Raw genomic sequence first — 16343 nt, 5'->3', positions numbered from 1 at the left:
TAATTTTTGAAAACATTGCCTTTACCCCCATTGAATTGTTTTCACACGCTGTCAAAAATCAGTTAACTATACACGTATAGGTTTATTTCTAGTCTCTCTATTCTATATCATCAATCTGTGTCTCTGTCTTTATGCTAGTGCCACATCATTTTAATTACCATAATTTTGCAGTAAGTTTTAAAATGGAGACATATGTGGCCTCCAACTTTGTTCTTCATTATCAGGATTGCTTTGGCTGTTCAGAGTCCCTTGAAATTCCATATTGATATTAGAATGTGTTTTTCGATTCTTGCCAAAAAAAAAAAATGCCAGTGGAGTTTAGGTAAAAATTGCATTAAATCTGTGGATAAATTTGGAAAGTACTGTCAATAGTAAAGTAAATCTCCTAATACATCAATGCAATTTGTCTTTCCATTTATTTAGGTCTTTTAAAATTTCTCTCAGCAATATTTTGTAGTTTTCAGTGTATATAATACTTTCCTCCTTGGTTAAGTTTATTCCTAAGAATTTTATTATTTTTGATGCGATGTAAATTGCTTTCTTAATCTTAAAACTTCGTAGATTGTTTATTGCTGGTATATAGAAATACAACTGATTTTGTGTCAATTTTATATCCTACAACATTGCTAAATTCAACTTTGTAGCTTCTTTAGCGTTCTCTACATATCAAGTCATCTGTGAACAGATAACTTCTTTTTCATTTCCAATTTGGGTAACTTTTTTTTTTTCTTGACTAATTGCTCTGGCTAGAACTGCAGTACTATGTTGAATAGTGGCAAAAGTGTGCATCCTCATCTTGTTTCTGATCTTAGGGGAAAAGTTTTCAGTCTCTCACCATTGAGTACGATATTAACTGTGGGTTTTTCATATGTGGCTTTTACCATGTAAAGAATATTCCCTTCTATTCCTAGTTTATTGTGTGTTTTTCATCATAAAAGTGGTTGGATTTTATCATTTTTTTTTATTTTTTCCATCAGTTGAGATGATCATGTGCTTTTTCCCCTACATTCTATTAATGTAGTATATTATAATGAATAATTTTCATGTTAACCCATACTTGCTCTGGGGATAAATATCATTTGCTCATGGTGAATGGTCTTTTTTAATATAATGGAATTTCATTTGATTGTATTTTGTTGAGGATTTTTGCTTCTATATTCACGAGTGATATTGGCCTCTATTTTTCTTGTAGTTATCTTTATCTGATGTAAAAGGTAATGCTACCCTTTGGTGTCAGGGAAATGCTAGCTTCACAGAATGAGTTAAGAAGTATTTCTTCTACTGCACTTTTGTGGAAGAGTTTGAGATGAATTAGTTTTTGTTTATCTTACATAGTTGATAGAATTTACCACTGAAAGCCTTCTGGTCCTGGGCTTTCTTTGTTGGGAGATTTTTGATTACTGATTTAATCTCCTTACTTGTTATAAGTCTAGTCTTATTTTCTATTTCTTCTTGAGTTGGTTTTGGTAATATGTGAGTTTATGTCCTTTTAATCTTGGTTGTTCAACTTGTTGGTGTACAATTGTTCACAGCATTCTTTTATAATCCACTACATTTCTGTAAAATCAGTAGTAATGTCCCCACTTTTATTTCAGGTTTTAATTGAGTCTGTCTATCTGTCTGTCTCCCTCGTCTCCCCTTCCCCATCAATCTAAGGATTGATTATTTTTGTTGATATTTTCAAAGAACCAACTTTTAGTGTCATTGGATATTGTTTTTTGACTCTAATTCATTTACCTCTGCTTTAATCCTTATTTCCTTTCCTTTGCTTGTTTGGGTTTACTTCTCTCTTCTTTTTCTAGCTCCTTAAGATTTAATTAGGTTATTAATTTGAGATTACTTCTTTCCTAATGTAAATTTACTGCTATTTTTCCTTAGCTCTGTATCTTATAAATTTTGAAATGTTTTCATATTTATCCATCTCAAAAATTTTTAAAAATTATTCTTGTGATTTTTCTTGGACCCATTGGTTAAGAGTGTTGTTTAATTTTGGTGAAATTCATTATCGTGATCAGAAAATACTATGCATTTCAATCTTTTAAATTTCACTAGGAATTGTCTTTGTAGACTTAACCTATCACATGTCCTGGAGAGTATTCCATGTGCATTTGAGAAGAATATTTTGCTGTTGTGTGAAGTGTTCTGTTTATGTCTGTTAGGTCTCATTAATTTATAGTGTGGTTCAAGTCCTCTGCACTCATTAATCTTCTTTCTGGCTGATCTATCCATTTTTGAAAATGGGCATTAAAGTGTCCAACTATTATTGCAGAACTATATGTCTCCCTTCAATTCTACTTTTGCTTCATGTATTTTGAGGCCCTCTTGTTCTGTATGTACAAGTGTATCATCATTATATCTTCTTGCTGGATTGAACTTTTTGTCAATATATAATGTCCTTTGTCTCAAATATTTTCGAATTTAAGTCTATTTTATCAAATGATAATATAGTCACTGTAACTCCATTTTGGTTATTTGTGTGGAATATCTTTTTCTATCCCTTTAGTTTCAACCTTTGTGTCTTTATCTGAAGCGAGTTTCTTATTAACGACATATAGATGCCCCCCCCGCCCCATTTGCCAATCTCTGAATTTTAACAGGAGAGTTTAACCCATTTACATATAAATATTCCTAATAAATGATTTATTTCTGTCATTTAGTTATTTGGTTTATGCCATACAATTTATTCAATTCCTCCATTACTGAATTATTTAAATTTTTGAAGTGTATTAGTTTAATTCCCTTTTTTTCTTTTCTGGATTTTTTTCAATTAAAAATTATTTGGGTGACATTGATTAAAACCAAATAAGTTTCAAGTGTATAATTGAACAGTATGTCATATATAATGTATGTGTGTGTGTATTGCATTGTGTGTTCACCACCCAAAGTTAGATTTCCTTCCATCACCAAATACTTGATTCCTTTTACCCCTATCTCCCCCACTTCCTTCTGGTGACCACTAATCCACTGTTTGTATCCATGAGTCTGTCATTTTTTTTGTTGTTGTTGCTTTCAGTTTTATATCCCACATATGAGTGAAATCATACAGTTTTCAACTTTTTCTGACTTATTTCGCTTAGCATGATTATCTGAAGATCCATCTATGTTATCACAGATGGCAGTACTTCATCTTTTCTCATGTATCACATCATCATTATCCAATCATCTATCATAGGACACTTTGGTTTCTTCCATGTCCTGACCACCGTGAATAATGTTGCTATGAACAGCAGGATGCATATATCCTTGCAGATAAATGCTTTCAGTTTTGGGAGATATTTTCAAATTATTTTCTCAGTGGTTACCTTAGGAATTACAATTAACATCTTAAACTTATATAATAACCTCATTTGAATGATAGTGACTTTAGTATACACCTCTGTCGCTCCTATTATTGTGTCACAAATATCTGTATATATTTTGTGCTCATTAACATAAATTTATAATTATTGTTTTATGTATTTGCCTTTTACATCTTCTGATAGATGACACTAGGGTAAGCCACTGCTACTGAGGGCCAAAACTAAGGCAAGTATCTGTGCCAGTTCTTTGGGCATCACTAGACCAGCACGAATGCACAAATCCAAGTATTTTGAGGACAAGGTCACCACTGCCCACCCTGGCACCAGCTAGCTGCTCCAAGAACATAGGCTGCTGTACCCATTACTGGGGCAGTGATGAGGAATGGGGTGTGGTTCTTGGTTTGTGCATGTCCCTTACAGATCAGAAACAGCTACCTTCATGAAACTCTCCCCTGGTTAAGTGTCCAGACATGTTCCAGAAGTTTCAAAATTATTTATTACAATTGCTCTTTCCAGTTTAGTGGTTGACTCAGTGGAGTAATAGACCCCAGGTCCTTGACCTTTATAGTCTGCCATTTTGCATGTCTTCACTCCTGCTCGATGCATTTTTAAGCAATATCATTAAGTGCATACATATTTAGGATTGTTAATGTCTTCTTGATTTATTGACTTTTTCATTATAGAAAATCCTCCTTTTTCCTCTTGTAACACACATATTGAAGTTCGCTCTTTCTGATATTAACATAGCCACACCAGTTTTATTAGTGTTTGTGTGGTATATTTCTGAATTTCAACCTACCTATTTCTATTTAGTGTGCATATCTCATAAATTGCTTTTTAAAATACAATTTGAAAATCTCAGCTTTTTATTGAGTATTTAAGACCATTAATATATAATGCAAATTTTTTTTTCAAAGTCCATTAATTATTCATTGGTTTACTATTTATCTCTCTGTACTTGTTCCTTTAGCCTTCTTTCCTATTCTCATTGGATTAATGGAGTTTTTTTTTTTAATTAAAAAAATTAAGCATTCCATTACTATCTCCTTTTTTTTTTTTTTTTTTTTTTTCTATAACTATTTTTTTTAAGTGGTTGCTCTAGGGAAAACAATATGTTTCCTCAGATTATCACAGTTTATCTTGCATTACTATCATACCAATTCACATATAATGTAAGAACTTTATAACTCCCATCCCTGGTGCAATTGTTATATATTTTACTTCTATGTTATAAACCCCAAAATATATGTGTAGGTGTCATTTTTGTTTTAAACAATCAATAGCTTCATAAAGAAAAAGTATATTTACCCACATATTTACTATTTCCAGTGCTCTTCACTCCTTTCTGTAGATTTGAATTTCTATCTGGTATCATTTCCCTCGTAGCCTGAAGAACTGCTGATTTTTAATAGTCCAGGTCTACTTACAATGAATTCTCTCAGCATTCAGTTACTCTGAAATTATTTCATTTTCATTTTTGAAGAATATGTCCTCTGCATATAGAATGTTGACAGCTTTTCCTTCTTTCGGCACTTTAAAAATGTTATTCCACTGCATCTGTTCTCTTACTTTCCTAATGAAAAGTTAGCATTGGACTAGACTGAGACAATGTATGGCCTTATTTATATTTATCCTGCTTTTTCAAGTGTGAGGTGGCATTTAATGAGGCCAGACACAGATCAAGAGGGAGAAACCAGGAGTTTTAGTTTTATTATATCCACAGTTCACACCATGCAGGCCCACTCAGAAGCACTAAGGTCGGTCATGAAAAAGTAGGTGAGGTAGGAATTGTGGGTAAAATGGGTGAAGCAAGGTAAGGAGACTTAAGACTGGCTCACTGCGTAGTTCCAGTGAGCTCTGGGGCATAGGAGCTGTCCCTGGTTGTCTGGTATCTGGTATTGGGCAATTAGGGTGGGTACGTAGTAGCCCAGAGCATAAGAATCCAATAAGTGAGGTGGTTGAGGGTGTGGATTCAATCAGCTGCTTAATATAACTGCATTTAAGTCAGGGTCTCAAAGCTGGGTGAAGACAGCATTTTAAAGAAACTATATTACAGAGAGTCACTGAGTTTCTTGGACCTAAGAGCTGATATTTTTCATCATACTTTGAAAATTTTGGGCCACTACTTCTCCAAATATTTTCTCTTCTTCTAGGAATCCATTTAACATATTTGTTATGTGGCTTGAGACTGCCTCACAGGTTATTTCTTTTCTGTTCATTTATTTTTCAATCTTTTTCCCCCCTCTTTGCTCTTCGATTTGAATTTCTTTTAACCTATCTTCAAGTTTACTGAGCCTTTCTTCTGCAGTGGTTAATCTTTTAAGCCCTCTTATGAAATTAGTTTTCAAAAATTTCATCTCTCTGCTAAAATTCTCTACATTATAGATTCTTTAACATTTATAATCTTAAAATCCTTTCCTTATTCAATAGTTTTAACATCTTGGGTGTCTGTGGGTCTTTTTTTTTTCTTGGTTATGTCATATATTCCTGTTTCTTCTGTCTCCTGATTTGTGATTGTATGCTAGACAATCTCAATGACACATTATAGAGACTCTGGATTCAGTTTTTTTTTTTTTTCCATGAAAACTGTTGGGTTTTGTTATAGTAGGCAATTAAGTTACTAGTGGATTGCCTTGATTTTTAAAGGCTTGATTTTAGGCTTTATTACAGTGGGTCTATTTTAGTTTTGTCCTTAGTCCTAAGGCCTAGACCTGAGTTTTGAGATGTGGTTCTAATCCTAAGGTTGTATGACCCTTTAGGTTTTCAACGGAAAGCCCAAAATATTTTCCGATTCTCTAATTTGGTAGGACATACTTTCCGAACTTTCCTCTCTGAGCACCAGACACCTGCTGAACTCTCTGAGGTTTTCCAGCCTTTCAACTGTTGCTTTCTGCTGAGCCTCTTGGAATCCTGCCTTGTTCATACATAATTTAGGGAATCCGTCTAGGATTTCAAGGGAGTACATAAAGCAAATTCAAGGCTTCCTCCTTTCTAGGATTTCTCCTTTTTAATTTCCAGCTTCTCAGACAGACCCCAACTCTGATTCGGTTCCTTATCCCAGTTAATACTGCCACTTTTTTATTCTCTGTGGGCCACATGAGGAATAATCCTCTAAACGCAATCTTATCCAATGTGTTCTCATCAGTGCTTGAGCCCTCTCCAGTTTTTGCCAATCTCTAGTCACTTTCCAGTGCATTTCAAAAGTGTATATAATTATGATTAATAGGATTAGTTTAACACAAGATGCTCTTGCCATTACTGGACGCCAAGCTGTAATCAGTTGTATAGATGTTATGTAAGATAAAATAAAATCCAACTTCCTTTCATTTCTTTATCTGGTTACACAACTGTGTTCACTTTGAAAACCTATCAAGGTACATGTTTACGTAATTGTGTTTACATGTGTTGTTAAGTCAATAAAAAGTTTATTACAAGAAAAAGACAATTTCATGTTTGCACCCAGTTTAAAATCCCTCAAGGGCTTTCTTGTGGCCCTGCAATCAAACTCAGACCCCCTCTTTGGGGCTTCTCTCCTGGCTATGACTCTGGCTACACAAGCTCACTTGTAATTCCCTAAATGAGATACACTAGATTTTGTTCCTCCCTCTATCCTAACCTTCCTCACCCTACATGAATAATTCCTACTTATTCCTCAGGCTTCAATTTAAGCATCACCTCCTTGTAGAAGCTTTTCCTGACTACATTCCACTCTGACTACACTTTAGGCGCTCTGTGTTGTGTTCTCAAAGCCACAGGTCCCCTTTTTAAACCTCCACCTCAGCACTCATCACACTAGCTTGCACTGTCCAATGAGAATCAGAATAGCATGAACCACATTACCAGCTCCAAATCTGGTCCCAGAGTAGGAGCTCAGAGATTCTGCAAAATGAATAAAGTCCATGCTATCTTTCCTGTTATTGTTAATGTTGCTGGGGCAGCTTGTCTGCCAGATCCTGCCTGGGGCAGTTTTCGAAGGCTGGGAACTTAAGAGAGGCATGGGTGCCATCCTGAGACTCCAGAGAACTGGCTGCAATTGGACCCAGCTCCATCATCATATAAGACATTCAAGAAAAGCTCTCCTTCCTGTCTGGGCCTGCATTTCTGTCAGATGAAGGGGTGAAACTTTGAATTCTAACAATCTGCCCTTCCTAAACATATATGCTGAATGACTGACCAGGCAGTTTTAAAGAAGAGAAGGAGAAGTTTATTGTGTTGAGCAAACCTTATTTTCATTACAGTACCAGGAAATTCATTCTCAGTTTGTTTCTGGTGCAGAGGGCTTTGCAAACATTTGGAGCCCCAATTTTCAAGCGAGGGCAGCACCTGGACCTATGTTGCATTTAATAGAACAGAATTACAGTAAAATAGTTTTTTTATAAAGGTTTTTTTTTTTACACAGTTTCTTTAAAATTCTAACATTTTTCTTCATTTTTCCAAGTTTAACTTGTTATTACCAAGGATAACTAGTTGGAAAACATGGTTACTTGATCATCTTTTTCTCAAATTGCTGACTTTAGGTTAATGTATTCTAATACTTTCATTTTGAAGAGGAATTATGCCCACTTCTCTGGAAATCTAGATCGTGACAACTAAGGCAATGTATAAATTACAGATGGAATGAAGGCCTTGGCTCCTATCCTAACCTGTATCTTACTTATATCTTCCACATCTGGCTTCTGTGTTACTAGGTAATTGAGAAAGACTCAGGAGATGGCCTTCTGCTTGTAAAGTCATTACTATGAAGTTTAAACTTTATGGACTACTTCTGGAGAGTATGCAGCTGCTTAAAGCTGATTTTGTGGTTTGTGTTTATAAACTGTCAGCATACCCAGAGGGGGAGAGATCCTCTACTCAGTGCACTGACTCACTGTCACCCAGAAGTGTCCTTTCTGTATTAGATCGAGAGATTGAAGACCAAATAATGAAAGAGAAATTCGTATCTTCTAGATACTTTGAAATATCAACGATAACCTGAGTTAATGAGCCTAATTTGCTTGAATTCAATCATGTAATTACCAAAATCCCAATTAAGAGCTCTCTTCACCAAATCAAGGCAGGAAAAACATGAATTTAAATAAAAAATATTATCCCATTAAACGAGACAACAGCTATATGTAAGTGGATGAACTCTAATTGTCCCACAAAAACATTCCCATAAAATCAAATATTTAAGAAAACTAATTATTAAAATTGCACGACAATGTAATATATACTTAAATAACTTTGCAGACAATGCACCTTTCATTTGTGTTACCAAGAGAAAGTTTCCATTAGGTGGCTTTACCAAAACATTTACACTGTCATAAAATTTGATAACCTAGTCTTAACAGTTTATTCAGAAAAAATGCACTAGGTGTTCCCATGTAACCCTTGAGTTGAATTATTATTTTTTTAAATCATCCATGGCAATTTTAGAAAAGGACTGTTTTCAAGTACCCAAATTTAACTTATAGGGGACACACTGGGGAAGAGGAATCATTTTATACTCATTGCTATGAGGGTAATGTCTAACCTGTCCCAAATCATGGTGTTAGTAAAGTAGAATTCCCTTTACAGGAAACTGGATTTCCTTCCTCCCTATCGCCGGGGCCTGTCTCTTTCAAAACCTGCACTGCCATTCCTAGCTTTCAACCCTTCCTCCAGAGACTCAGCCCCTGCATCCAGATAAAAGTTGTTCATTCAGGCAGAGCTTTAACAAGGCTCAGAACATGAAGACTTAAAGGACGGCAGAGTAAAATAAGCTCCATTCTTAGAAACTATTTTTTAGTATATGTAAAATCTTTGCTTTCCCAAGAGCTTAGTTCACACAGTATGTGGGCTTACCATGATGCATGCACACTTAGCAGATAGGCAAGCAAATTCGTTTCAGCTTGAAATGCCACATTTTGACAGCTTCAACATTTTATCAATCTTATGGAAAAAGAACATGCCATCATTCTCAGTGTGGTAGTACTGAGTACAGTTTTAAAACAAAACATAGGCATGTATGTCCCCACAGCTCTAGCCGCAGGCTGTGTACACAGGTTTTGATCTCAATCAAATACCACTGTTCATAGAACAAAAAGTCACACTGTTCCATGTCATTGTGACATGTCATATTATTTCATATCACTCTGGCACTGATTCAGAAAGAAAATTTTCCATTACGGCATGATGAGAGAGAGAAAAAAACCTATTACATACAAATGATGGTTAAAAACAATACACTGTGAAAATTTTCCAGAAGCTTGACTGTTTCAATGCAATCAATTCTTGCTTCTTGGGGAAAAAAATCTCTCCTACCTTTCCAGTGACAATTTGCTTCCATACAGTAGAGACAACAGACAAAGCTGACCAAGACCAAATTTCAGTGGTAGCATCGTTTCCTAGGTCATTAGAAGTCCATTGTGAAAGACGCTTATGCCACATGAACCGAGAATCACTGGCAGGAGAAAGAGGGCCCGAGGCCATTTTAAAAGCAAGCTGGGTCTTGCACATTTAGATTCACCTAGTACTAAGATTTATGTTTAGGGTGGTGATGGATAAGGGGCAAAGCGGACACACACACACACACACAGTACACAGAGAACAGATTTCACACTATATCCTCCTTAAATGGAATATGCATAAGGGATGGAGAGAAAGACATGGGAGAAAGGTGATTTGGTTCATGTCCCAAGGGAACCAGCATTTAAAAATCACATCCTAGTGACTTCAGTAATTTCCTACGCAATCTCCCTGAAAATGACTTGGGGAAATGCACAAGTCTGCCCATGATTGTATGAAAAGGTTGGCAGCAGCAGAAGCCTCTCTAAAGGTGTAATTAAATCTAAGATGAAGCTGAACAAATGTTTTTTACTTATTGTTTCTATCCCTTCGGCTGCTCTGACCCAGAAAGGGGAAGGGTAGCAGGAACTCAGGCTATAGCCTCTGTTAACAGCAATAATTCTGAGGGACATTTAGATAAAAAGATTTATCTAAAAATCTTTTAAGCTCTTCTCTCCCCAATTTTTAATGCAATCAAAGAAGCAAACTCAAAAGCTTCTTCAGACAGCTCGAGAGACTAAGCTAACTTCTGCATGTGAATATGGAAAAAATAAATTACTTGATACTTGTCACAGACTTTCATTTTTAAAAAAGATTGTAAATTATTGTGTTACCTGGCTTAGAAGAGGACATAGCTGTCCATCTGCACCCCTCCTCACATTTTTAAAAGCAGTCAAATATGAGACAAAAATTGTTTGCTTTGGAAGGAGGTGCCAACCATGGGTGTGCTCTTGCTGTCGCCACAGCCAGGGATGATGAGGGAAGGACCTGGAGCCTCGTAACCACACAGGACCACAACACTCCAGGACTCCTCTCAGGAGCCTCCCAGCACTGCCCACTCACCAGGCTGCTCTGGAAGGCCGTACTGACCTGCTGAAGTAAAGCCTCAAAAAGCAATGACTAAAGGGCTCATGTGACTTCAAGATGCAACTATGTAGTCAGAAAAGGTAGAGTGCTGGCAACTGCAAACCAAAGCACTAAACTAAAAGGAAAATGGAACAGTATATCAAAAAGCAAACAAATTTTAAAAACCATGAATTACACAGTCAAAACCCCTCCTGGTCTCAGACTTGAGAGTCTTTTGTAGAGAAAAGTCAAAGGCAACTTCTCCTGGGTCTGAGAGAGAAAAAATCCTACAAAGGGGAGGGAAATGAGAAGGTAACCTTCCTGAGGGAGCCCTGAGCCTCCATGATGGGTCACTAGAGGGCTTACTATGGCTGTATCCAGTAAGGAAATCAGTCATGACATTTCTTTAGAAAGTGGAAAGAAAAAGTGAATGCTTTCACAAATACAAAACTGTTTACAAAATAATTACCTAAAAAGTCCACTGAGGTTGGGTGAAGAATAAGAATAATGTTTTCATTTCAATTTAGTCACAATGGTACTGATGGTTTATAAAAGAGAATGGCCAATTTCTGGTCTTCCTCACCTCCCCTAACACCCCAGAGCCCTCTTACCCCGATGTTATCCCCACCCTCACCCCAACCCACCCCTATCCTGTCCCCAAATTCCTTTGCCCCAAGCCAACCCTGAAGACACAGAATTGTTAGCTGGGTCTCAATTCAACAATGAACTTATGCTGGGGAAAAGAACGCAGGAAGGACACAGGAGTACACTGGCATAAACCTCACAGTGTGTAGATGTTGGACAAAGCTCCTGCTGGCCCAACTCAGGGTGGCGGCCGCACTACAGTGCAGGATGCAGACTAAGCTCTTCTGCCAGTCAGCTGAAGTGAGGAAGAACATGTGGTTCTGGCTCGTCAGCTGCTGCAGCAGTGTTGACACCCATGCGCTCTTGGGTGGGGGCACGCAGGACGCGTTTTCCTCCTCTTGCTTTTGCCATTTTCCTTTTTGGTTAGAAGACAGCTCTTTATAGAGTCCCCCAAAATCAACCACCGGTGTTTCTCTGAGGTATGAATCCAAGAGAGCCTTAACTTCAAAGACTCAGAGCTTGCCAGTGTGCAGGAGTCACAAGCAAATGTTCAGAATCAGAAGGCACGCACACCTGCCCAGCCTGTTCATCAGCAGTTTTATAGACAGATCAGAAAAAAACTAGCATTTAATATAAAAAGTGTTTTTTGAATGGTGTAATTTCCTATCCTTCTCTGAAGATCATAATTCTTCACGTTTCTGAGGTCCTAAGGAAAAAGAGACTAATTGAAAAAAAAGGACTGTTTTTAAGTTCCATATTTACAGACTGGGCATTTTCTAGTATTGGTACTACTACCTATTATTTGTGCCCACACCTCCAATTTATTTCTTTTTAAATTTTTAGGAACTATGGTTTGGCGTGTTTATATTGTATTTTGAAAGCAAAAAATAAAAATTAAAAAAACATTTTTATTTTTACAAACATTGAAACTAGCTATATATATCCCCACCCAATGTAAACTGTTTTCAAAGTATAGTATTTACCTCCAGTAAAATGCACACTTTTAGTTAGGATTCTTCTTTTTTCACTTAACGACATATAAATATTTTCCAATGTAGCAGTGTAGCTCACTTATCATTCTCTATATTTGGACATTTAAATTGTTTTTAATACTTTTGATTTATATATATCAGTAAAATAAATTTTTCCATATATAACTTTTTCTTCTGTTAAATTATTTAAGGTAAATTCTTGGGAGGAATTATTAAAAATATAAACATTTTAATGGCTCCTGATGACAGATTTACTGCTTTCTAACAAGGATTGTTCTAATATACAAAGCAAGGTAGACCCAGAACAGTTTCATCGCCAACTCCCCAACAAATCATTATCAGTATGTGTACTTTTTCTATGTAGTACGCATTAATGATAGATTCCTTTTTATCTGTTTCCTCAAATTTATTTATTATTTGTGTTCTCCTCTTATTAGAACAGTATGTCTACATTTGTTGCCCATTTACTTATGGACATTCTTGAGGTTTTACTAATGAATTTGAATTAACTTTTTTTTTTTTTATGGTGAATCTCCAATCTTTCAGTGTGATATTTAACAGTATGATATAGTCTTCAGGATGTTTAAGTGAATCACTCAAAATCCATGGTCTGTAATTATTTTAAAATTAGTTTTGAGCTGAAAAATGTTAAAATTCAGAGCCTAGCTTATTAATAGTTTACAGAAGGTCACTTTTGTATTGCAACGAACAGAAATCAGAACTGCAAAGGTATATTTACCAAAAGCCAACATTTGTCCTCACCTTCTCGGCGTGGCTCTTTTGTCACCTTTTCCTTATACAGCACTCCTGTTTCTTTCTCCTTCTGAAAGCGGATCTGTAGCTGTTTGATCTCTTGGTCATAGACTTGCCACTCTGGGACAATTCGAACGGCTGCTTCCAGCTTGGGCTCTTTGGTCATTGGATTATTACACTGTGAAAACCAAAATAACATACTTCAGCTGAGCTGAAGAAAGGGCATTATATAAAATTCAAAGATGTTTCTGTTCTTGGATGACAAGTCCAAACTGGATAAAAAGAACAACATGGAGGAGCCATATGATATATTAGCAGAAGCAGAAGTAATACCTTCACTGATTGCAAATAGTGAACATAGCCCTATCAGACACTATAGGATTTGGTTTCTCCTGCAAGCAGAAAAGAGATCTGCTTACTGTAAGATGTTCTGCAGTCCCTAAACTATATAACTGTAGAGCAAGAGTAAATAGGAATCTGTGCATTAATAATTATCTAGTTATACATCATTCTGGACTATGGCACAGAAAAGAACCACAAAGAGCTTACCAGATCAATTGTTTTTGCCCTTTTCTTGGAGGCATCATCACACCATGTTTCACACCAAAGCCATTCTTGAGGGAGCGATTTAATTGGCACCTGATGGATCATGTTATTGGGCAAATCCTGTTTGGCAAAAAAATAAAACATGACAATCAAAGTTCTGGGGGAAATTTAAATAAACACACAGCAAATTACGTAACACATACCAATCACAAATTTTAGAACTAAAAGGATCTTTATCAAAAACCTTAGAAAAGCTAAAATACTTATTTATGGTGTTTTTAAAATCCACAAAGTTTAGATGATCCATAAAATTTCTACACATAATAAGCACCTGAAAACCTTTAGCTTAAATTCATAATAACCTGCACCTAGACCTCCCACCATGAGGGTAATTCTAAGAAAAATACTTCTCCTTTTTGAAAGTCGACTAAAAATAGAGTATATTTCTTATATTTCGCAGTTTTACTTAAAGGTAGCTCTGAATCCACCCTACCTGAGGCCTGATCCCAAATGGATTAAGCCCACATGTTTTCAAGACAAACATACTCTATGCTTTGAAGCATTTTTTCCTCAAGAAACTTTTTGAGTTTGATACAATAAAATGCTCCGTTGTCCTAAGACACAAACAACCAATATAATCCAGCAATTCCACTTCAGGGTTTATACACAAAAGAATAGGAAGCAGGGGCTCAAAACAGGTACTTTTATACCAATGTTCAGAGAAGCATTATTCACAATAGTCAAAAGATGGAAATAACCCAGATGTCCATCAACAGATGAATGGATCAACAAAATATGGTACAGACATACAATGGAATATTATTTGATCTTACAGAAAGAAAATTATAATATATGCTACAACATGGATAAAACTTGAAAACATGCTAGGTGAAATAAGCCAGACACAAAGGAAAAATATTGTATGACTCCAAAAATATTTAGAATAGGCAAATTCATATGGACAGAAGATAGAACAGAGGTTATCAGGGACTGGGGGGAGGTGAAAGAGGGATTATTGTTTAATGTGTACACAGATCCTGTCTGAATGATGACAAAGTTTTGGAGATGGACAGTGGCACAACACCATGAATGTACTTACTGTCACTCAATTGTACACTTAAACATTATTAAAATGGTAAATTTTACATTACATAATGTAATGTATTTTACCACGATTAAAAATAATAAAGGTAAAATAAAGACATTTTCAGACAACAAGACTGAAAAAAAAACTGTTATTAGTAAACTCACACTGAGGAAAATTAAAGGATATTCTTCAGGCAGATGGAAAATGACCCATACAAAAGCCCAGAAATTCAGGGAAGAATGCAGAGTGACCAAAAGGGTACCTATGTGAGTATATCTAAATCTAGTATATCAACTATACTAAACAAGAATAATAACTTCTTCTGAGGTTTAAAGTGTAGAGCGATCTAAAATAGGACATCTAAGTTGGGATGAGGATTAATGAAGTTGAGGAATTCTAGAGCGTGGTCTGCAGCAAGGAGCTTGCTAGGAATGCAGATTCTCAGGCCCAAATGTATACTTACTGAACTGGCCTGGGTGAATGGGGCCCAGAAATTAATGCTTTACTAAGTTCTCTGGGTGATTCTTTTATATATACTAAAATCTGAGAAGCACTGTTCTGATGTTTTTACACTGTGTGGTAGATAGGTAAAATATACCAATTAATAATAGTACTTAAGATCTGACATGTACTTACACATGTCACTGTATATAAATTATATCTCAAAAAAATGAAAAGATAATACAATTTAGTGACAATATATGTTAAGAAATTTAGATACAACTTAACAAAAATAGTGATAAACGAAGTAATAGAGAATGTCAGCAGTCCCATACCTCTTAAAGGACTTGGAGTCATACTTGAAACACAAAGAAATCTCTATGTGGTTACTCTAGTGAATTCTACCAAACATTTTAGAAAGGAATATGGCCAATCTCAGGCAAACCAATTACAGGTAAATGAAAAAGAACAAAACCTAACTCATTTCATTAAGCCAACATAGCCTTGATGCCAAAACCTGATAGGGCCAATGTTATACAAAAATGTAAATGCAAAAATCTTAAACAAATACTAGCATAAAGAATCCATGAATATATAAAAAAGGATAATAAATCATGATATTATATTTTAGAAATTATGTAATTAACTATAGAAAGAATAAAAGAAAAATCATATAATCTCAGCAGATATCAAAAATGTATAAAATTTAACACGAGAGATTAAAAAAAGAGTAGCAAACTAGGAATAAAAGGAATTTCCTTAATCTGAATGAGAAGTATTGACAAAACAAATACAGCAAACATAATACTGAGCAGTGAAATGCTGAAAACTTTCCTTCTGATTCAAGAATGTCCACTATCGACATTTCTACTGAACGATGTGGAAGCCCTAGCAAATAAAGCAAGAAAAATATAAATCTTAAAAAATGTTAGATTGGAAAACAAAAAGTAAAAATCCAAAAGTACATACAGATTGGCAAGGTAGCTGAATACAACAGTGAACAAATATCAACTGCAATTCTAGATACCAGTTACAAAAAACAAAAGTTTTTAAAAGTAACTCTAACAAAGATGTACCAGATCTCTACAAAGAAAGTTACATTACTGAGCGAAATTCAACACAACTCAGATAGAAAATCCTAGTAAGTATTTTTTCCTCCTGAACTTGACAAAAAAACAGGAAATGACAGATGCAAATCCCATCTCTCTAATAATTACATTAAGTGTAAAAGGATTAAACTCTCCAATTGAAAGCCACATGAGATGCCAA

At 35.5% G+C, this 16343-nt stretch overlaps 1 protein-coding gene across 4 annotated transcripts in view; it reads right to left on the bottom strand.

The window, feature by feature from the left end:
- Positions 1–4368: 4368 nt before the first annotated feature.
- Positions 4369–16343, bottom strand: part of UGGT1 (UDP-glucose glycoprotein glucosyltransferase 1) — a 107339-nt gene continuing 95364 nt past the window's right edge. For 3 of the 4 annotated variants that reach the window (XM_036235965.1, XM_036235963.1, XM_036235964.1), the window contains exons 39-41: positions 13550–13666; positions 13010–13178; positions 4369–11976 (exon numbers count right to left, since the gene is read on the bottom strand). In XM_036235965.1, coding sequence (XP_036091858.1) covers positions 11936–11976; positions 13010–13178; positions 13550–13666 — 327 coding nt within the window. In that variant the 3' untranslated portion in view covers positions 4369–11935. The remainder of the gene's footprint in view (positions 11977–13009; positions 13179–13549; positions 13667–16343) is intronic. The other variant, XM_016157064.2, reaches the window with a different exon arrangement.

The sequence above is a fragment of the Rousettus aegyptiacus genome, unplaced genomic scaffold, assembly GCF_014176215.1.
Source record: "Rousettus aegyptiacus isolate mRouAeg1 unplaced genomic scaffold, mRouAeg1.p scaffold_m13_p_2, whole genome shotgun sequence".
Classification (NCBI taxonomy): domain Eukaryota; kingdom Metazoa; phylum Chordata; class Mammalia; order Chiroptera; family Pteropodidae; genus Rousettus; species Rousettus aegyptiacus.
The sequence above is the reverse complement of the archived record's forward strand: the minus strand, read 5'-3'. Positions and strand labels throughout refer to the sequence as shown.